This window comes from Arachis duranensis, chromosome 9 (genome assembly GCF_000817695.3).
Source record: "Arachis duranensis cultivar V14167 chromosome 9, aradu.V14167.gnm2.J7QH, whole genome shotgun sequence".
NCBI classification, from domain to species: domain Eukaryota; kingdom Viridiplantae; phylum Streptophyta; class Magnoliopsida; order Fabales; family Fabaceae; genus Arachis; species Arachis duranensis.
In genome coordinates, this window is record NC_029780.3 from 110,993,851 (window position 1) to 111,016,736 (window position 22,886).

Below are 22,886 nucleotides of genomic sequence, written 5' to 3' on the forward strand. Positions count from 1 at the left end.
ACTCAAGCTCGGTTCATATCAAAATTGACCTTGGCTCACGGTTCGACTCATTAATAATCGAGTCTATTTGTTAAGTTTAAACTCGACTCACCGAGAACTCACGAGTTGACTCTAACTCACGAACTAACTTAAATAATAGGAATATAATTTATAATTCTATATCAATAAATTATAACTTGTATATTTTAAAAAATATTAAAAAAACTCATTTAATTTATGAACTTAATTTCAGATTTAAATTTGGCTCACTAACTCATTCGAAGTGACTCATGAGCTGACTCACTCATAGCACTAGCTCTAAGAAAGACGTTGCCCTCATTTGCAACTCTCCTGAACGATTCTTCTCGAGAAATGGCTGGCAAAGATCGCTGCCACCCACCTGGCGTGCTTGAGATCCCCAAATTCAGATGGAACCCTGTTTTAGCTTATGGCTTTGAAAAATTTTGTTATTTTCCATTAATTTTTATTCTATCCCATGACATGTTTCTAATTTGAAAGTTAGAAACTTACGAAATTAAATTTGTCTACTTGATTAGCTAATGTCTTCAAATTCTTAATTACGCTTGTTCACTCATCTTAAAAATTATACCCTGGATTATTACTGCGTGTTTATCCAGGTCAAAGTGTTCTTCCTGCAAATTTATACAGCCACCTTTCGAACTCCAGTTAATTGTCATATCTTATCCACCATATTCACTCAACTCAAACGGCCGCCACATACGTATTATTCTTCAATGTACTAGCCATGGCTTCCTTCAATGTATTATTCTTCGTCCTTATTAGCATCCTCAACTTTTCATCAATTACTACAAAAGCAGAGGACACTCATTTTCTCTACCAGGTTTGCTCAAAATACAGATTCACTGCGATCAACACCACCTACCAAAACAACCTCAGGACCCTTCTCTCTTCCTTATCCTCCAAGGCCACCCACAACACCGAGTTCTACAACAACACCATCACCGGAAAAACCCCCGCCGACACAGTCTATGGACTATACATCTGCAGAGGAGACATACCCTCTGACCTATGCGGCGAGTGCGTGGGAAACGCAAGTCAAAGACTTTCAACAAACACAGAGTGTTCACTCTCCGTAGCGGCAGTTATGTGGTACCACGAGTGCATGGTAAGGTACTCGAACACGTCGTTCTTCTCGCGCGTGACGGTGGCGCCTGGCTACCCTGGCTACGCGTTGTCCAGCCCCACCAACATGACAGACCAACAAAGCTTCAACCGTTTATTGTATCGAACCTTGAATCAAACTGCGGACGAAGCGGCCAACGCGCCTATCGGTGCAAAGAAGTTCGCTACAAAGGAAGCTGCGATATCCATATTCCAAAATCTTTATTGTCTTGCTCAGTGCACGCCGGATCTGTCGCCGGAAGATTGTAGAAGCTGTTTGGATGGTTTGATCAATTCGAACCTTCCTGAGTGCTGTGCCGGAAAGCAAGGAGGGAGGATTCTGTACCCTAATTGCAATATTCGGTTTGAGATTTACCCTTTCTATCGATCACTTCAACCTGCACCGTCCCCAGCACCATCATCAAATTCCAGAGGTATGTATGTTTAACTCAAATCTAACTTCTTATAATAATTAAAAATGATGAAATATATTATGTTAAATAATTTAGTTACTGTTCTTAGCTGTCATCAACATCTGGTCTTCATGTGAGTGAACATTTTAATTTGTATGTGTTTTGTTTTTCGCGATGAGATCAAGATTCATCTGCTAAGGTACGTAACATGGATGATTAACTTTGATTATTAATTTTGTGTTAAGGTGAACTGAACTGGAATTAGGTTTCTAGCTTGGCTATGTGCAGTTGGCTTTTACTAATTGCCGACTTAGCTAGGTTATTATTTGCTCTTTGACTTTAGCCTATATCTTTTTCAGTGAATAAGTTTTGTGATTTATAATTATTAATTAATTATTATTAATATTTTTAATAGTGTGAAATTTTATCTAATAAAATAAAATTATTCACTTTTTTATTAATTAAATGCTACCAAAATTTTAATAAAGGTGATGGCTCTAAACTTTCTTAATATATAATTATGGGGATTATTTTTCATCGGTAGCTATGTGCCTAATTTTTGACAAGAAATAGCAATCCTTTGCAAGCCACATATAATTTTTCAACGTACGACTAAATATAATTATTTGTTTGAACGTGTTTTTTTTCTATACCTCACGTTTTTTTCATATGAGATTTGATAAGGAAAAATTATTAAAACTTTGCCATAGGAGATAGGAAGCCACCTATACTCTGCTAGAAGTCACTTTTTTAAAACGATCACTTTTATATTAAAGTAATTACACATGAGTTTTCATTTTTTACTTTTTATTCATTTACAATTCAACAGCGTACACTAGATATTGTATATTTTTTTAGCACTTCACAAAATTTTTTTTGGTCTATTATTATTACCAAGTTATTTCTTAGTATTGGCATCGAATGATATACGTTGGTTTTTTATATATACAGACAAAAGAAGTCGATCACGAACAATTATTCTAATCGTTGTACCCATTGCTATTGTGGCATTGCTTTTCACTTTGTGCTGCTATATGCTAAGAAGAAGACAAAAAAAGAATTCCAAGACTATTCTTAGAGAAAACTGTAAGAATACATTTTTTTTTTCAAAAAAAAAAAACTATCCTGATTAGTTTAATTTGTAGCATTCAAGAAGCTTATAAACTTGTTTAACAATTCAAACATATTGGTCTAGTTGGTGGTGAAGGTGCCATTTTAGAAGGGTTGCAATTCGATTTCTCTATAATTGAAGCATCCACGAACAGCTTTTCTCACCAGAACATGATTGGCAAAGGAGGATTTGGAGAAGTTTACAAGGTGAGAAAATGTAGTTCTTTTCTTTCTTTCTTTCTTTTTTCAAATATCATGCTTTATAACTTAATAATTATATATATTTTAGGGTACTCTTCCTGATGGCCGACATGTAGCCATAAAAAGACTCTCTACAAGTTCTAAACAAGGTGTGGTTGAGTTCAAGAATGAAATTTTGCTGATAGCCAAGCTTCAACACAGGAATCTAGTATCTTTTATGGGCTTTTGTATAGAAGAACAAGAGAAAATACTACTTTACGAATACGTGCCAAATGGAAGTCTTGATTGCTTTTTATTTGGTTTGACACTTTGACTCTAAACTAAACTCTCATATTGGTTCAGCTATCTATATCCACTCTAAACTCTAAAATATTTTGTAGATGGTGGTCAACAACAAAAGTTAAGCTGGGATCAACGTTATAAAATTATCGGAGGAACTGCTCTTGGAATTCTTTATTTACATGAATATTCAAGACTTAAAGTTATACATCGTGATTTAAAACCGAGTAATATTTTATTGGATAAAAGTATGAATGCAAAAATTTCAGATTTTGGTTTGGCTAGAATAGTCGACATTGATCAAGACAGAGGAGAAACAAATAGAATTGTTGGTACATAGTAAGTTTCAAATTCTCACACATATATATGATTTATTTCGAATTTTAATCTATAATAAAGTACAATTTTAACTAATTTGTCATATACTTTGTAGTGGTTATATGTCTCCAGAATATGCAATGCTTGGACAATTTTCAGAAAAATCAGATGTTTTTAGTTTTGGAGTCATAATTCTAGAAATTGTTACCGGACAAAAGAATGCAAATTCTTATACTTCAAATCGTGTTGGAGAAAGTCTTTTAAATTATGTGAGTGCTAATATCTTCATTTTTTTTTTATGTAAATATCTGTTTTGTTAATCTTCTACTAACTTTAACAGACGGGTGCAGGTAAAAATTCATTTATTTGTAAAGTAATGTAAGAATTTGAATTGTTCGCTACAGGTTTGGAAACAATGGAGGGATGGAACACCATTAAGCATATTGGATCCAAAAATAAAGGAAGATTATAACCAGGTGGAAGTTATAAAATGCATTCAAATTGGTTTATTATGTGTTCAAGAAAACCCAAATTCTAGACCTACAATGGGGACAATAGTTTCATATCTTAATAATCATTCTCTTGATTTGCCATCTCCACAAGAACCAGCATTTTTCTTGCATGGTGGTTTCATGGATCCAAAAACAGTTGCACAAGAATCAAGTTCTAGTCATCAATCTGGCAAAAGTTCAACAACCTTCTCTATAAATGAAATGTCAATAAGTAAATTTCATCCTCGATAACTTTAATCTCTCTTTTTCCTTTTTTGGTCTTGCTTTAATCTCTCCTTTGATGTAATTATCTAACAATATTTTCGATGTTTATACGGTATGGTACTAGATAAGCAGCACTACTTATTCCAAATATATACTCCTTTTTTTACAATATCTTTTTATTGTAGATGTGAATTACAGATTAGTAAGCTAATCACATATCAACTCAAATTGATTTAAAATGCTAATAAAAAGAGACTTAGAGACAATGGAATAATGTCTACACAAGAAATAATGAAGTAATTCATCTAAGAATTAACAGAAAAACATTCTCCGAAAAAGTATTTCATAATGTACATATTTTCAGCAGAAGCAATTTCCCAGCAATACAACTGAGTAGCATTAATTAAGAAAATGGCCAAAAATCTTGAAATAACTGAACTATATTAACCTTGACCGATGTTGCTTAGGTTGATGAAAAGAGGGGACATGCATTTTAGAAGGTGGGTTTATTTTTAAGATAGAAGTGAAAACTATATAGCCTAAGAATAAATCCTTAGTACCTATTTAAATTTCCTTTTACAACAATTCCTAGAGGATTCAATCAAATAAACAATAGCTCATGGTTGCTTATGATAAAAAGTAACAAAATTTTCAATCTTTTTAGTTTAGTTTGTAGCATGATAAATACATGATCTCATATAGAATAACAGTAAAGAACACTATTGCTATAAAGAGATCTTAAACACTAAATCTGTAAGCTATAACTAGGAATATCAACTAAAGAATCAATATAGTGGAATTCAAAAAGAGATGATAGCAATTGCAAAAATCGAAAGTGCAAAATTAATTAATGTTATGGCATTGCCAAAGTCCTCTGACCCAACAAACACAGAATTTACAAAACTATGATACATATTCAGCAACAATGAGATGTAATTTCAATTTGAGTTGATGTATCTTACCTTCTTTTATCAATTCAATAAGCCTCTAGCAACCATTTCCCGAAGAAGTTTCTCGGCCATGTCATTCTCATCTTTTTCAAACAAAGCACGAATAACAGTTTCAAAAGTCACAGCATTTGGTAAGCAACCATTGCCTTCCATTCTTGACAAGAGTGCCAATGCTTCTTCAAACAAGCCCTCTTTGCAGAACCCATTGATAATAATATTGTATGTCCTCACGTTAGGACCATAGCCTTTATCGGAAAGATCTTGAAAAATCTCTATTGCATCTATAAGTCTTCCACTTTTGCACAGCCCATCTATAAGTATGTTGTGTGTATATATATCTGGATCAATGCCACTCTCTTTCATTTCCTTGAATTACATAAGTGCCTTGTCAACTCGTTTGATATTGAACATCCCATCCAACAAGGAATTGTAAGTGACTACATTAGTAGGTTGACCTCTTTCATGCATCTCTACAAGAAGGTCCAAAGCACAAGAGATTCTCTTTGATTTGCTCAAGCCATCAATAAGAGTGTTGTAAGTTACCGTGTTTGGAACCAAGTACTTACGACGCATTTCTTCAAAGAGATTCAAGGCTTCATCAACCATTTTAATTTTGCAGAAGCCATTAATCATGATATTGTAACTTTGAACATCAAGTAACTCTCTACTTTGGGCCATTGTGTTGAATACATATTCTGCCTTATTTACCTGATTAACCAAACAATATCCATCCATTAGGCTGTTATAAGTAACTACATATGGTTTCACACCAGATCTTGCCATTACAGCCAATACACTCTTAGCATCTTTGATCTTTCCTTCCTTGCATAACCCATCAATCAAAGTATTATAGGTATAAACATCAGGAGTAATGTTTATGAGAATCATATCATTTAGCAAAAGAACGGCTTCCTTGAGTTGACCCGCAAGGCACAATCCATAAATTAGAGTGTTGTACGTGATAACATTGGGAGAAATTTCCTTAGCAAGCATTTCAGAATACAAATGAAAAGCATCACTTACAACCGTAACTTTGCATAGGCTATCAATAATTGGGTTGTACATTACGACATTAGGAAGAATTCCATGCTGTGGGATCTTTCTCAACACTTGAATAGCAGCTTATGTGTGTCCAATCTTACACAGCCCATTGATCAAGGTCCCATAAGTGACTTGGTCGAAGTGAAATCCATAAGTCAGCACTGTGGCATGAAAGTGCAGTGCTTTTTCAACATTCCCACAGAGACAGAGGCCTTTCAGGATTGTTGTCAACGTTACAGCATCAGGCTGAAAACCCATCCTGAAAATCTTGGCGAAAGCAGAGAAAGCAAGCGTCATACGACTCATGCCGCAACAACAATTGATTAAGATGTTCAAAGTAAACAAGTTGGGAGCGATTCCCCTGGCTTGCAATTGCTGAAAAAGGGAGATGGCGGTGGGGAAATGGTTGGCCTTGGCAAGAGATCCCAAAATCTTGGTGATTGGATGATGGATGGAGGAGGACGCATAGAGAGCATGCGAGTGAAGGAATCAACAGCTTCATCAAGTGATTGGGGCTGAGAGTGAGAGTGTAGGGATGAAGTTGAAGAGAAGCAAAGACGGAGAGCGGAGTGGGGAACAGAATTTGAGAATTGAAAAGCATACCTTAATTTGATTGGTGAGGATGAGAACAATGACAAGTTGACAACATTCTTGCAATCAAAACTTAAGAGGAGTATGGTAAAATTCGAAGAGTGCTTTCCACCTTACTATATTGGTTTGAGAGGAAAATAGAAGCAAAGAGAAAGGGAGGAAAGCCTGGAAATATTTTTATTTTAATATATTTAAAGAAAATAAAAATATACTTAATTTTTTAATTTTTTTTTTCAACCAAACATATTAGAGAGTGAGACTTGAAAGTAGTATTGAAATTATTGGAGATTATTCTTTTGAGAGAAAATTTTAAACGGCTCTCACAATGAGATTTAATAAAAAATGACGTCTCTCACCTTTAATCTTTATTTCTTTGAAGCTGATTAATCTTTTTGTTAATTTTTTTATATTAATAAAATAAACATGTGTGATATATTAAACTATTGATTTATCTGTTAAAAACTAATTAGAATTAATAGATTTTTTTGTTGAGAGTCTCCTTATGTTTTGAGTAGTTGTTAGGGTGTTTATATATATTGGTTAAATTTATTGTGTAAAATTAAAAAATTTAATAATTTTTAATTTATTTTTACTTATAAAAATTAAATTGAGAATATATTCGTAATTAACGTGTCACATAAACATATTCTGAAGAGATATCATTAAGTTGAAGACTAACTAGTCTCACAATATTAAAGAACAATGACCGAAATAATGTTAAAGAACAAGGGCCAAAATGGATCTTTTTTTGTTGGGCCTCCTAGCCCTTGGAAGAAATTACTAGGGGTGGAGATTAATATTTATTCTTTGTTTAATTGTTTCTACTTTTAAAATTTGTCAAAACTAAAGAATTAAGAGATTGGATTCTCTCAATTTTTTTGATTTGAGGGGATAAAATGTGATCTCTCACCATATATTTTATAGATGGGACTAAGAAAAAATATTAAAAAGTTAAAAATCACATTTTATTCCATCAATTAAAAAAAAATTGAGATGATCCATTCCCAAGAATTAGTTACTTTTACCAAATAACCAATTTGAACGAGTCAAGTAGTCAATTCACTTGTCTGCTTGAACAAGTGTCGAGGTTCGAATTTCGTCTTGTGTATGCAACAACTTATTGGCCAGCAGAAAAAATGGTACTCAAAAATTCACATCCCTAATAAAAATAATTTCAAAAGATGCTAATAACAAATAAGCTCTTTAAAGATTTAAAACACGCAAAAAAGCTAAATATTAAATATATATTCTAAAATATAATTTTAGGGGTCAAATTTTAATATAAATTTTTGAACATATTATTAGAAAAATAAAATCTTTTCATTTTTAAATTTTGGTAACTTGATGTCAAATAAATTTTTTTATAAAAATTTTCATCGAGAATGACCACATTATTTTGAAAAAAATAGAGATAAAATTTTGCTCCAAAACTTTATAAATATTTATTTAAATGTTATCACAAAATTAAGATAAAATGGATTTATCATTTGTTAAATATAAAAAATTTTGTCATTTATAAAAAATATATTATTTATTGGTTATTTTTGTCACAATTTTAAATCATTCAAAAACTATTTTGTCCAAAAATTTTTGAGAGACTTTTTTGTCAACACGTGAATCTTTCAGATACCAAATTGATAGTTAACTCTATTTTTATTAACTTGGCGATTGAATGGGGTTTAGAATGAAGTGAAGGAATGAGATCGAAGATGAAGAGAAAGGAAAGAAAGGAGAGTGAAGTGTGGAATAAAATTAGGGATTTGGAGAAGAGTACCTAAAAATTAAAGTGATTCTTGAGATTGACGATGATAACATTCTTGCATTCAACGTCTTAGTGATTCACTCTTTGGTCGTTATTTTGTTTGAAGAAGTACTTTGTATTGATGATAGTTCATTCAACTTTTAACACAGGATAAACCACAAAAAATGCATTCGAATTATTTTATCATCCACAAAAATACTCTTAAATTTTATTATCGACAAAATTTTTTTCAAATAATTTAAAAACCTGACAAAGTGCACACCTATGAATTAAGATATTCTATGTTATCGAAAAAGAATAATGTGGCAATAGAGCTCTTTATATGACAAATGAGTCACACCATATTTTTTCGTTAATAGAGACTAATAGAGCATGTCTTTAATCATGACACGATAATTTTTGTACATTTTAAAATTATTTGAGGACATTTTTTTTATAACAAAATTCGAAAATAATTTTATCAGTGTCAAGATAATTCATATGCATTTTTTGGTGATTTCTCTTTAATTATTTACCATATTATTAGGTGTAATTTTTTATTACATCAAATTTTTTTTGCATTTTTTTATTTCACTTAAAGATCGTATATAAAATATTATATTTAAAAAATATTAAAAAAATATTTTTTTATTTATTAGTATTAGAAGTATAATTATTTATATTATCTCCTCTTATCAACTTAAATTTTTAAAAGAAATAATTTTATGATAATTAGTACAATTAATGTATTTAAATTGGCTACTCAATCCCTTCTTTTATAACCAAAAAAAAATTTGAGTAAATTAAACAAAATGCATTATTGATCCATTAAAAGAAAAAAATTAAAAAATTAAAAAGTAAAAAAAGTTTTAGTTTATTGAGAATATAAATTATTTTAAATATTTTTTAATGATACCAATTTTTAAATAATAATTGAATATAAACATAATAAGACGCTATTAAATATATGTATATTACTCAAAAGTGTATTATTTGTAAAGTTTGACCAATTCAAAAGGTAAAAAAAAAGTCATTTGGTCAAGGATTTTAATTTAAAAGTAATCACCTTACAACTCATAAATACATAAGTTAATAATATCACAAGTTGTCACATTTGTAATGTAATTTTATTATTTAATTAATATAAATAAGTGATTTACTTAGCATAGACTGATATAATAAAAATTAAATAATATAGTGAGTGTTTAGAGAAGAATAGTCATGTATATTAGTATTTTTTATTTGTATTTGTTTAAATATTTACACAATTTAGCTTAGTACTGATAGGTATTATTAGTGTAATTAAAACTTAATATTGGATAGAATATTACAAATTATTACTTTGTATTTCTGTATCAAGTATTTTATTTGAATAAAGTAATTACTCGTTTAAGAGTTTTTTAAAAGAGATTTGGATAAATTTTTATAGTGGTCCTGAAATTGATGTCGTATACTAAAATTGTCTCTGAAATTTCAATTGCGTTAATTACGTTCCTGAAATTGAAAAAATTGTACTATAATAATTCCAGACCCATTTTTCGTTAACGATGCGCTGACGTAATTTGATGACGTGGATCTTTGGTGACATGTGTCACCTCATGATTTGGTCACGTGTAACAGTATAATGACGTGTCGATCAACGACATGTGACATGATGATGTGGATGAGTACGCCACGTGTCACAATGCTATTTTGCCACGTGTCAAATTATGCCACGTATCGCAATGCTATTTATCCACGTGTCATCGTTATATGTGCATTAAATTGGTCCTTACTTTGTCTGAATTTTAATTTTCTGTTTTTGATCATATGGGCTTAGCCCAACAAACAAGAAGGCCAAGCCAGCCCAATTCTAAATTTTCATTCTACTCGTTAGTAGTTCAGTGGAGAGTTGACCCAATAAACTCTAAAACATTTGTGATACAAGTATAAAAAGCAGCATTGAGCAAAAAAAAAATAAAAATAAAAAATAAAAATAACAAAAAAACATTTGTGATATACTCTGTTGAAAGTAATCTGATTCTTCTGACTTCATGTTTTGTTTGGTTTTTCAGGTCTGTTGAGATAAAAGGTTGAGTAGGATGGGATCGGATCTTGAGGGTAAGATTTGCGGAGTAGAAGGCTGATGGATTACGTTGCTTAATTGGCAAGTGGAACTATTTACAAAGACACTTCGATATTAAAGTAAGTATCCGTATAAAAAAGACTAATTAGGATAAAAAATGTGACGACTTTTAGAAAAAAGGATATCATATCATCTAATAGTTTGGACAGGTCGGTAATCCGTCGAATCGTGGGTCCATCAGATGGATCCCTAATTCTTATTGGGCTGGGTCGAAATATGTCTAAAGAAAAAAAAAGAAAATAATCTGACTTCTGATATTCCTTCAGCGCTGCCTGCTTCACAGATTCGTTTATCTCATCAATCTTGTAGCTAGTTACTACCAAAGGTGCGAAACTTCCATGAATGAATGTGTTTGATTTTCCATGGACATATACCTGACACGTAGTACATATATAGTTAATTTGACCATCCAAATTTCTATAATCTCATTTGAATCTTCTTATTGGCAGGCTTTATTTTTTTTTTCTTTTCCAAAAATACCACCGTATGTAACAAGTCATCAAAACTACTTTTGCCAAGACAACTGACTAAACTTGTTGATTATTTGCCTCTAATGTTCCATACTAGCCAATCAATGCATCATTCTTTTGCATATTCACATCAATCATATCCATATCCAAACGCCAAACGATCAAGCTATTTCTATGTCTTTCCTCAAACCCATATTACTCCAAATTTGCCTTTTCTTATTCTTCAAATTTTCCATAGACGAAGCAAATGACAATAACCAACTTGAGTACCTCAGTCACAGTTGCTCAACCAACAAAACCTTCCCTCCCAACACCACCTACGAATCCAACCTACACACCCTCGTCACCTCTTTCTCTTCCGTTGCCGCCACTGCTGAGTTCTACAGCACCACTTCCTCCGGCGGAGATGCCACCGGTGTAACAATCTATGGCATGTTCATGTGCAGGGGCGACATCAAGAGCCAGAAATGCCAAAAATGCATTGAAATGGCAACCCAGAAAATAGCCTTAAGTTGTCCAAACTCCAAAGAAGCCATAATTTGGTACCATGAGTGCATGGTTCGTTACTCCAATCGCTCTTTCTTCTCAACCGTGGACGAATGGCCGCGGCCTAAGTACATCAGTCATCACGAAACCTCGAATATAACCACGGAAGGGAGCTATGGATGGTTGTTAGCAACCACGTTGAACGATGCCATTGCTGAGGCTGCGAAATCTGCCAATGCCAATAAGAAATTTGCAACAAAACATGTGAGCTTGGGAGGGTCTCAGAATGTGTATACACTTGTTCAGTGCACACCTGATTTGTCGAGCCAAGATTGCAGCAAGTGTTTGAATGATGTGATGAAAGATATTCCTATCTGCTGTTTGGGAACAGATGGTGGAATGGTTTTGTATCCAAGCTGCAATTTGATGTTTGGCTTACATCGATTCTACTCCGACGCTAATCTTCCTATTAATTGGTACCAACTACCTAAACCTTTTGTTGGTAAACCACTTTCAGGTAAACCTCTTACTATGCTATTAAATATCTTACATTAATTCTTGTCGGTTTGCAAAGAAAAATGTTTCATTTGGCGTATACACACACACTTGCTAGTTGTTACATATCCACCGCCACGCCAATATATCCTAATATAGTTATTTTGTTCTTTAGTTAGTGGTAGTTATTTGTCAGTTAAAGTATAGCTAATGATTTTCGTAAATAATTTATAACTTAATTAAAAAATATCATAGTTGCACAAATAATACTATTGTAGAAAAAGATATAGCCGTGTAAGAGATAAATTGATTAGGGAAGGGGGAGTGGACCAAAGTCCCGTGTGGTAAAAAGTATTCTCGAGTTTATGCGCAAATGGATGAACCTACTTGGCAATTTGGCATAAAATAATAATAAACATATGAATAAATAAAATAAAACAAAGACTATTTTCCATGTGTTTCATAGCTTTCATATTTCCAAAAGACTGCAAGATAACTAGTGGTCATCTACATATATAAATAATAATTTTTTCCCTTGTTTTTAATCAATTACATCTAATGTAGAATATGATTCCATTCTGGCCAGCTGGCTATAGTGATAGTTGTTGAAATGATCATGTTCTAGCCGCCACCAACCAATTAACCCACCCGTATCAATAATCGACCATTCATTATATCCTCGCTCTAATTACTCTCCACTTTAATTAAACACGAAAGATCAGAGTTAGTTAGGAATGATGTAATATAATGTCGTTTCTTAAACTCATATTATTCAACTACCTTTGCTTCTTTCTCAGTCTCATCACCACCTTCAATTTGTTCATAACCGAAGCCAGTAATAATAATAATAATAATCATAGTAATGAGCTTGATTACTTGAAATGCGATTGTTTAAACAACAAAACCATCTCTCCTATTATTCCCACTACCATCTACAGATCCAACCTCCAAACCCTTCTCACCTCCCTCTCTTCCCACGCGGCCACCGCCGGCTTCTACAACGCCACCGCCGGCGGCGGCCACCCGAACGAAACAATCTATGGGATGTACATGTGCCGCGGTGACGTCAGCAACCAGACATGCCAAGAGTGCGTAGAAACAGCAAAGCAGGAAATAGGGTCAAGGTGTGGGAATAACTCGAAAGAAGGCATAATTTGGTACCACCAATGCTTCCTTCGCTACTCGAATCGTTCGTTCTTCTCTACCTTGGATGAGTGGCCTCGCCTTGAGTACATCGTTCACAACAATGGCAGCAATGCGGGCAATGAAGGAAGCTACGGGTGGTTGTTGGCGAGCACGTTGAACGAGGCAATTGAAGAGGCGAAGAGCAAGATGAAGAAATTTGCAACAAAACACGCGAGCTTGAATGGTTCTAAGAACGTATATACACTTGTTCAGTGCACTCCGGATCTGTGGAGAGAAGATTGCAGTAAGTGTTTGAATGATTTAATGAAGGATATTCCTATGTGCTGTTTGGGAACCGATGGTGGGATGGTTCTTTCTCCAAGCTGCAATTTGATGTTCGGATTACGCCAATTTTACTCCAATGTTACTATTCGTACCACCTGGAATTCACTACCTAATTCTAGACTTGGTAAATATCAAACTAAGCTTTCAGGTAAAACTTTCCTCTTGGCTTAATTTTGTAATTTTTTATTTTTTATTTATTTTATGCTAAATTTTTGTTTATTTTTAGGTAAAAGTTAAAAATTTATAAATAATTTGATAGATTTAACTATTTTTAGCTATTAACTCCAAATAAAGTTAACTGCATCTAAATTTTTATCCTATTTTTAAGAGCGATTAGACTGTTTGATAGCATGCTATAACATTACTTGTCTCAAAAACTTGAACTAATAGTAAAAAAAACGGGGGAAAGTGACTTTGTGACTTAAACCTAAAGTTATTTGTGACTTTGTGTAAAACTTTGATTTCTAATATTGTCTCAAAACTAAATTCATAATATTTAAACAAATATCATCTTTTAATTTAATTAGTATATAAAATGCTAAGACTCGCAGTGGAAATAATACTTCAACTTATTAAGCGATATTTATGAAAGCCACTGAAGAAACACTTGCATTATTGAATTCACGGGCAATATTGATTGTTATGCAGGGAAACCAAGTGGCAGAAGATTAAAGATTATCATAGCGTCTACTGTTCCTATTGTTGCTTTCTTGATGCTTTATTTCTTTGGCTATCATTTCCGGCGGATAAATGCTCTGCGGCGTTATAAGGCTATCCTTAAAGAAAATTGTATGTAATGTGTGTAAAAAGGAAAATCAGTCCTTATGAACTTTCGTTTTCTAATTAAGCTTAGCAATTATATACTTTATTCTTATGCTGCATGCTATTCATATTTCGCGTATCTTTGTGTAGTTGGAAACGAAAGTACTACTTTGGAGTCATTGCAATTTGACTTAGTTACGATTGAAGAAGCAACAAACAATTTTTCTTGTGCAAACTTGATAGGTAAAGGTGGATTTGGAGAAGTTTACAAGGTGAGAGATGAAATTAGTACAATATATACATGTTACTTTATTTTGTTTTCTCCTTGTATTAATTCCTAAGTTATTTATATAGGGCATTCTTTCTGATGGACGAGAAATAGCGGTAAAAAGATTATCAATAACTTCCGAGCAAGGCATTGCGGAATTTAAGAATGAAGTTTTGCTGATAGCTAAACTTCAACACAGAAATCTTGTTGCATTATTGGGATTTTGCTTACAAGAAGGAGAGAAAATACTTATTTATGAATTTGTTCCTAACAAGAGCCTAGACTACTTTTTATTCGGTTAGTTTGTTAATCCCTTGAGCTTAATTTTTATAAAGTTCCTTGTTGTTTTCTTTGTATTCATGGAATTCTATTTGTTATCTCTCACCTGTACCTTCCTTGATAAATTTTGCAGGTTCTGAACTGCATAGGCTATTAAGTTGGTGTGAGAGATTTAAAATTATAGGCGGAATTGCTAGTGCAATTCTTTATTTACATGAGTATTCTCGCCTCAAAATTATACACCGTGATATCAAACCTAGTAATATTTTATTAGATGCCAACATGAATCCTAAAATTTCAGATTTTGGCATGGCAAGAATGGTTGCTATTGATCAAGATCAAGGACGAACACGTAGAATTGTGGGAACATAGTAAGTTCTAAACTTGTTAATTGCTTACCATCTAAATACACTTGGCATGTGTTAAATTGGATTTATAAAGATCAGATACTTAGTAAGGCTACAATGATAACCATGTAACTATTAGTGTGCATCTTATACATAGATAAGCATAATATTTATTTTGGTTAGATTATCCACAAAGAAGTTATTGTTATTCTTTATGTATTTAACTATTGCTTGTTAGTTTAATATCATTGATTTCCTTTTTGCAGTGGTTATATGTCCCCAGAATATGCTATGTTAGGAAAATATTCGGAAAAATCTGATATCTTCAGTTTTGGAGTTATGATTTTGGAGATTGTTAGTGGCAAAAAAAATTCTTCTTATGACTCTTACTACAACGATGGTCTCTTGAGTCATGTGAGTACCAAACAACTAGTTTTTCTCAATCAATTTAATAGTGTATACACACACACACAGACACATATGATTTCAGTGTTTAATATGATGAGATGGTTGTAGGCTTGGAAGCAATGGAGAGATGGGACACCATTTGAAATACTGGACCCAAATCTACATGAATCATGTTCTCAAATGGAAGTGATTAGATGCATCCAAGTTGGTTTACTATGTGTTCAAGAAAATCCTAATGATAGGCCACAAATGGCAGAAGTAGTTTCATATCTAAGTAACCTCTCCATTGAGTTGCCATTTCCTCACGAGCCTGCTTTTTTTGTACATGGTAGAATGAATCCAAATATGGTCGCACTAGAAGTTGATTCAGGACACCTAAGCAATTGTTCCACTCAACATTCACTCAACGAAATGTCTATTAGTATCTCTGTTCCACGATAGTACGAGGTCAATTGAAGCCATTACACGTGTGTGTTAGTGTGTACATATATGAAATTCAAATTCTTTTATTCAAATAATGGATATAATAAATATCAGTTACTTTGAATTGATGTGCAAATACTTGTTCTGTATCAACTGTGAGAGCACATTTGGTTCTTTATATTTATTTCTGTGTTTGTGCCCACAAGGGAATTTGTTTATTTGTTGTAGAAAAGTTTTGTATTGCTTCTTGTTTATAGAGGAACGTGTTCTAGTTCATTAATGAATGTGTCTGCTATTCCTGAAAAGAGTAAGTCCTGAGTTATTATGTGTTCTACTTCTAAGTTCTTTTCTGGTTCTGAGCATTTTTCTCATAATACAAATCTTCCAAGAGAATATTTGGTTTTGGAATTAAAATGGAGGAGGTAGGAGTAAATGATTCGTTAAACCAAGAAATAAAATCATCTAAGTAAAATACGCATATAAAAATTGGGAGAAGAGTTAGTTGTGCTCCCTAACTGCAAAATCAGGTTCGAATTCTTCCAGCTTTATTCCTACATTTCTACGTTGAATGCTACTGCACTTGATGGAGACCCTCTATTGTTCAATGGTAATTCCTTGGAATAAAATTAGTCTGTTAAAAATGTTTCTTCTGTAATAAAATTTCATTAGGTATTTTCCTTGGAATCTTTTCTGTTGTCCTTTGCCTAAGTTCCTTAATAATTACATAATGTGAAACAGACAACTAGATTTTTTTTAACGAACTTTCCAACTCATTAACAGTGATCAAATGCTTTTAATTAATACAACGGGCTAAAAAATCCGATGCTTACGTCCCCATCAATGAGTAATGGGGGTAGCCAAGTTGCCATCTAGGACCCATGCAAAAGTGTTGGCTTCTCCACCTACAAGATTTGACAAAACGATTGGATAAGAATCTCAAGATAAATACAATTCGACACTTACATTTTATTTTCTCACATTGAAATAAATATAAGTTTGCAAATAATAATCCACAGAGAACGGAAGAAGGTGTGTCATTCACGTTTCCATTATTGGCAAAGTCGCTAGCGCAGTTGTCCAAAGAGGTCAAATCCTGCTTTGTTGACTCATGCTCACGGTTCCAATTATATCATACATTTTCTTTTCATATATGGCCACCTCTACAGTGCTCCTTTTCAATGAACATTTACAACACTAAGAGTTATCATTATTATCATTTCTTTATTTTCCCTTTCTTAATGCAGAAACCTTTATTCACAACTTCACGACCTTCATCATCATGTTCGACACCAAAAATATCACACTACCATTCTTACTTAGAACCCTAACACTAACAGTACTTTTGACTTCAGAACATGCCTCAGCTTCTGTTTTCGATTCAGTCAACTGCACAACCAACTCCACCTTCGCTCCAAACAGCACCTTCGACGTCAACCTCAGCACACTCTTCTCATATCTTACTTCCAACGTCACCAACGGCAACAATCTCAGGTTCTTCAACGCAACTGTAGGCTCTCACGGTTCAGACGCCGCCGTCTACGGCCTCTTCATGTGCCGTGGTGACGTGCCACTTGCACTGTGCCGAGAGTGCGTCGGTTTCGCAGCGCAGAACATAGCCTCGTCGTGTCCCTCTGCTAACGAGGCTGTCATCTGGTACAACGAGTGCTTGTTACGCTACTCCAACAGATTCTTCTTCTCCACCATGGACGAATGGCCAAGGTACCTACACTACAGTTTAAGAATTTCAATTAGTTTGAGTTGTAAAGTTTTGGATCTTGTATAATCTGCTTGTGTTTAGGTACCAGATCAAGATCCCGTTGGGGGACCCTGTGGTTTTGCACAGCAAAGGTTTCTACAGTGCTTTAGGGTCCATATTCAATGGGATTGGAAATGAAGCAGCCTTGGCTCTTGGCGGTTCTGATAACAAGTATGCAGTGAAACAAGCTGCCGCCACGGCCACCACCACAGTGTACGGTCTTGCTCAGTGCACGCCGGACCTCTCAGCCGCTGACTGCAAGCGGTGTATCGTGGACGCGACGGCTGAATTTCCAAGGACTTGCTGCGGCGGGAGCATAGGGGGAAGTGTTATGTTTCCAAGTTGCATTGTTAGGTATGAAACGTATCCGTTTTATCAGCATTCAGGTACCTCCGGGACATTAACAACAACTAATAAGGGTCAGTTCATATTCTTTCTTTTAATTAATATTAAAACTCAATTAGAAATGAATGTTAGGAATAGGATTATCAAAGTTTTTGCATCCATTCAAATTTGAGTAAGAAAAGGTTAAATAGTTCTATGTTTTGACAGGAGGAGGAAATAGCAGAACACAAGTGATTGCTATGGTTGCAGTTGTGGTTGTGATTTTGGTGATGGTTTTATGCTTTGGCTACTTTTACCTTCGAAGAAAACTGAGGAAGAGACGCAAGACTGGTCTCAGAATCAGAAAAAACTGTAATTCCAGTTAACTAGTTTCCTCTAACTCTCAATTCTCAACTCTCAACCTTGATAGAAAAGCCTAGAGTAGTTTGAAACTCTGTTCTTGTGAACTTTGTTTTGTTGTAGTTAGGCCTGATATGAGTGCCTCAGAGTCTTTGGAATTTGATTTGGATACAATTCAATTCGCAACAAACAATTTTTCTCAAGGGAGCAGGATAGGAAAAGGAGGGTATGGAGAAGTCTACAAGGTGCTACATTATGTAAAACGATGTGATGAGAATAATGTAACATTATGGTTCTTGTTCTATTTTCTTGCACTTTCGTACTAATGGCCTGAAGTTCTAGGGAATTCTTCCAAGCGGAGAAGAAATAGCAGTGAAGAGGCTCTCAAGAAATTCGGGACAAGGGGCGGAGGAGTTCAAGAATGAAGTGTTGTTGATAGCTAAACTTCAGCACAGGAATTTGGTGAGGTTAATCGGATTCTGCCTCGAAGATCAAGAGAGTATACTTATCTATGAATATGTACCTAACAAGAGCCTTGATCACTTCCTATTTGGTATGCTAATTCAATTATTTGTCACCTCTTACATCATTATTTAATTAAATTATTTAGTTGTTCATAGAAAAGATCCGTCTGTTTTTTCTCACCTGGTTGGTTGATGACAATCTTAGATCCCTCCAAGCGAAGAGAATTAACTTGGTCGCAGCGTTATAAAATCATAAAGGGAATTGTTCGAGGAATTCTTTATCTTCATGAAGATTCTCGTCTCATGATAATACATCGAGACCTCAAACCAAGCAATGTTCTACTAGATAATCAAATGAATCCCAAAATTTCTGACTTTGGAATGGCGAGGATAGTAGATACAGATCACATCCAAGGATGTACTAACAGAGTAGTGGGCACATAGTGAGTCATATATCCTTAACTTTACCAGCTAAATTCCTCTACACATGATAAATTCACCTACACATGATAAATTCACCTTTTTTTTCTTCATTTATTATCTTGAAAAGAATATAGAAAACGAGTACTATCCTTCCTGTCACATTGGTTCAAGTTAAAATAATATGTGCAATGTAATGCAATACTCATCAAAATATTTCTAGACTTGTACCATTTTTATTTGGGTTAAATGGTATCAACTAATCTTTCTTGCTTGGCTAGTTTATTATATTGTACTAATACTTTTTTAACCCTTTATTATGTAGTGGTTATATGTCTCCGGAATATGCAATGCATGGACAATTTTCAGTAAAATCAGATGTTTTTAGTTTTGGAGTCATGGTTCTTGAGATTATAAGTGGAAAGAAGAATTCGTCTTCTTTTGATTCATGTCGTATTGACGACCTCTTGAGTTATGTGAGTATCAAGTCCCCAAAATTTCATGTGATGAACTCTGTTGGAATATTCAAATCAAATAAAAACATATCATTTATTTAATTTGTGGTTTCAGGCATGGAAACTGTGGAATAGTGATGAATCAGTATTTCAATTGCTGGATCCAGTTCTGCAAGAATCTTATAATCCAAATGAAGTTGAAAGATGTATTCAGATTGGATTATTGTGTGTACAAGAAAATCCAGATGAGAGGCCTACAATGGGGACCATAGCTTCATATCTTACAAATGATTCAGTTGAAATGCCATATCCTCAGGAACCAGCATTTTTCATGAAAGGAAGGACAAGAAGGCATGCATCTGGACATGAATCATATTCATCAGGTCACACCACCAAATATTCTTTCTCATCCTCTGTAAATGACATGCCTACAACTGCTTTCTTCCCTCGATAGTCCTCCTTTTTTTTAGGTATAATATAATATAATATAATATATAACAAGATTTTAATTATCTTATACATAACTTATCACTTTACTTTTGTGCGTGTTGCGACTATTGCATAGTTTTCTCTGTTTTTTTCTTCCTTTGTTATTCCTTCCTTAATTTTGACTTGAGGAATTGTTTAATTTTATGTGTAACGTATCGAATATTTTTTAAGGGATATGTGTTAATTAATACGTTTAAAACAAAAGCTTAAAGTATACACAGCTATTTTTAAATAAAACTTTATTAATATAACTTAAAAAATTCGTTTATAATAATGTTAGCTCCTAGATTTTACATATTAAACTGAGAATAATGGTGAAATATTGCTGATAATTCCAGAATCTATACTAAAGAGATATTGGAAAGAATTGGTAGGAAGGACATAAATGGTGAGATGTGGTTGCGGCAGAGTGGGTTAATCTAACATAACATGAAGTGGAGGAGATGAACTAGTAAGAAAAAAAAACTGGAAGTGTAAATTAATTCCAATTTGCATGATTGCATCAAACTAAACCGCCACAACCAGTGTCAAAGACCAGAAAAAGAAAGAGCCATGTTGGTAAACCCTGTTCCAGAAGTGGGTGAGGAGGCATGTGGGAAAGCTGATCCGGAAAGAAGGGCCAAGTGACAATGATGGTGGAAGGAAAAAGCTTACATTTTATATTTTGATGCAACATACAGTTTGTAATTTATTTTGAAACCTTGTAAATGTTTAAAAAGGAAAATAATAGAATTTTCTGATTTCTTTCCTCTTGTCAATGATCAATTTATTTTTAGGTGATTTTTTTTTGAGCAGGAGTAATATTTTTCATAGTAATTAAAATATTATGTTTTGGTTAATAAGAGTGTGATATGTTTGTTGATTTTGAATAAAATTTGATCAATTTAAAAATAATATTTGATATTTTTTTTTCAAAAATATTATAATACATAAAAAAACTAATTATTAAATCGGTTATCATATATTTATACATACATGTATTTTATATAAATAATTAATTTTTATGTATACTAATATAATAATTATTATTTTATTAATTTATTGTCATGTTCTATTTTAAAAAAATAAAAATATTATTTTATAAGATTATGTTATGTATACACTAAAATCATTCATTAAAATCAGTCATTAGTATAAAATACATGTTAGAATATAAATATATATTGAAAATAAATTAAACTATATATGTATTTATGCACAAATACATTGATAACTGATTTTAGTATAAGAACAATATATTTGTATTTTATAATAGAGTTATGCTACGTGTATATCAAAATCAACTACCAAAATTAACCACCAATACAAAATATATATTGAAATATAAATACATAATAAAAATAAATTAAATTACACATATATTTATATACAAATACATTAATAACTGATTTTAATGACTCGGCATTTTTGTTTATAATAAATGATAGACATTGCCGACAACTAAGAACCACTATGATAGACAAATTGGCTAGCTAACTGAAAATGCCACAAAATTCTCAAGGTACGATTTGACTTATTCAGTTATTAGTGAATTCTTTCCGTACAAACTTTGTAATACCCTAATACTTTTAAACTGAGTTAAACTTTATTTGAATTATATTTAGTAGTTGATATTTAAAAATTTGCAAAAATTTTCTTTTAAAACAAATGTAAAATATTTATATAAAATTACTAATATGAAAAACGGGCATGCTAAACTATGAAGGCATAACAAGGACAAGCTTTACTCATACCAAATAATTATAACAAGAAACATCATAGTTACAATTGCAATCACTCAATAAGGATAAAACAAGACACACAGAAAATCCTAATTCTCTTAATTTGTATAACTATGGCTAAAACAATCGCATATTCTTCCTTCTTAACGTAAACGCTTAATGTTTTGTATCTACGTCCTCGATAGTTTGTTCCCACGAATGCACTTGTCTTTTCACCTCAACTGAGTAGTGTATTGCTTTGTACTGCATCGTTCCTGAAGATGGAACGGAGAGAGGGGTGAGAAACAAAAGTTTCTCAGTAGTTTATCTATATGGTGTCATCGTATCCATCTCCAACCACTCCGAGTTTTAAAATAAAAACAGTGATAACGCAATGTTGTTCAATTATTATTTTTAAAAGTTCCTGTTAGTCAGAGTGGTGTGACTTTTAGATGCTTCTCATTTACTTATGTTATGACATGTGTGATGTATACAAAATGCCTATAGCGTTAAAACATTTAAATGTATCTAAACTCATAAACCTTATTTTGATGTTCTCGTAGGCTACAAAGCAAGGCAAAATACAAAATAAATAAGAGAAGAATACTACCATTGGCATAAATAAGTCAAGTAGAATAGATCTAAATAAAAATAAAGATCTTAAACAATATCATCCATCAAATAAAAAGAAACTTTGGATAAAAGAATGATCTTTGAATGCAATCATAATCATAAATTAAAAAGAATAAAAGAAGAACAATCATGATCATACTTTTCATTGTACTTTTCATTACTTTTTATCGTAGCTTTTATGGAAGGTATTGAGCTCAAACCGGTATAAAAGGTGGGAGTCCCCTTCCCTTACCGAAGGTTCTTATCCCAAACGTTTTGGCGATCACCTTC

The 22,886-nt window shown here is 33.0% G+C and overlaps 3 protein-coding genes and 1 pseudogene across 6 annotated transcripts; 3 read left to right on the forward strand and 1 right to left on the reverse strand.

Annotated features, from left to right (window-relative positions):
• The first annotated feature begins 349 nt into the window (after nucleotides 1-349).
• LOC107467150 (cysteine-rich receptor-like protein kinase 44) lies at nucleotides 350-4,328 on the forward strand. Its single transcript, XM_016086187.3, has 7 exons — nucleotides 350-1,556; nucleotides 2,487-2,621; nucleotides 2,731-2,852; nucleotides 2,935-3,145; nucleotides 3,227-3,464; nucleotides 3,559-3,712; nucleotides 3,848-4,328. The coding sequence occupies exons 1-7, from the start codon at nucleotides 746-748 to the stop codon at nucleotides 4,184-4,186; spliced, it is 2,010 nt and encodes a 669-aa protein (XP_015941673.1). The 5' UTR covers nucleotides 350-745; the 3' UTR covers nucleotides 4,187-4,328.
• Nucleotides 4,329-4,897: 569 nt separating this feature from the next.
• On the reverse strand, nucleotides 4,898-6,865 carry LOC107467115 (pentatricopeptide repeat-containing protein At1g62670, mitochondrial-like; annotated as a pseudogene).
• A 4,251-nt stretch (nucleotides 6,866-11,116) lies between these two features.
• On the forward strand, nucleotides 11,117-16,141 carry LOC107467134 (cysteine-rich receptor-like protein kinase 19). 2 transcript variants are annotated; one of them, XM_052253567.1, is made up of 7 exons: nucleotides 11,117-12,080; nucleotides 14,177-14,317; nucleotides 14,441-14,562; nucleotides 14,645-14,855; nucleotides 14,971-15,208; nucleotides 15,451-15,598; nucleotides 15,701-16,141. In XM_052253567.1, the coding sequence occupies exons 1-7, from the start codon at nucleotides 11,252-11,254 to the stop codon at nucleotides 16,031-16,033; spliced, it is 2,022 nt and encodes a 673-aa protein (XP_052109527.1). In that variant the 5' UTR covers nucleotides 11,117-11,251; the 3' UTR covers nucleotides 16,034-16,141. The 2 variants fall into 2 exon arrangements, with proteins under 2 accessions (XP_052109527.1, XP_015941657.1); XM_016086171.3 differs by lacking the exon at nucleotides 11,117-12,080 and adding an exon at nucleotides 12,592-13,676.
• Nucleotides 16,142-17,004: 863 nt separating this feature from the next.
• On the forward strand, nucleotides 17,005-21,027 carry LOC107467137 (cysteine-rich receptor-like protein kinase 10). 3 transcript variants are annotated; one of them, XM_052253568.1, is made up of 9 exons: nucleotides 17,005-17,734; nucleotides 17,814-18,190; nucleotides 18,324-18,476; nucleotides 18,579-18,700; nucleotides 18,798-19,008; nucleotides 19,125-19,362; nucleotides 19,665-19,815; nucleotides 19,910-20,177; nucleotides 20,622-21,027. In XM_052253568.1, the coding sequence occupies exons 1-9, from the start codon at nucleotides 17,295-17,297 to the stop codon at nucleotides 20,666-20,668; spliced, it is 2,007 nt and encodes a 668-aa protein (XP_052109528.1). In that variant the 5' UTR covers nucleotides 17,005-17,294; the 3' UTR covers nucleotides 20,669-21,027. The 3 variants fall into 3 exon arrangements, with proteins under 3 accessions (XP_052109528.1, XP_015941660.1, XP_015941661.1); XM_016086174.3 differs by having other exon boundaries at nucleotides 17,006-17,734; nucleotides 19,910-20,264; XM_016086175.3 differs by having other exon boundaries at nucleotides 17,006-17,734; nucleotides 18,324-18,467; nucleotides 19,910-20,264.
• Nucleotides 21,028-22,886: the final 1,859 nt, after the last annotated feature.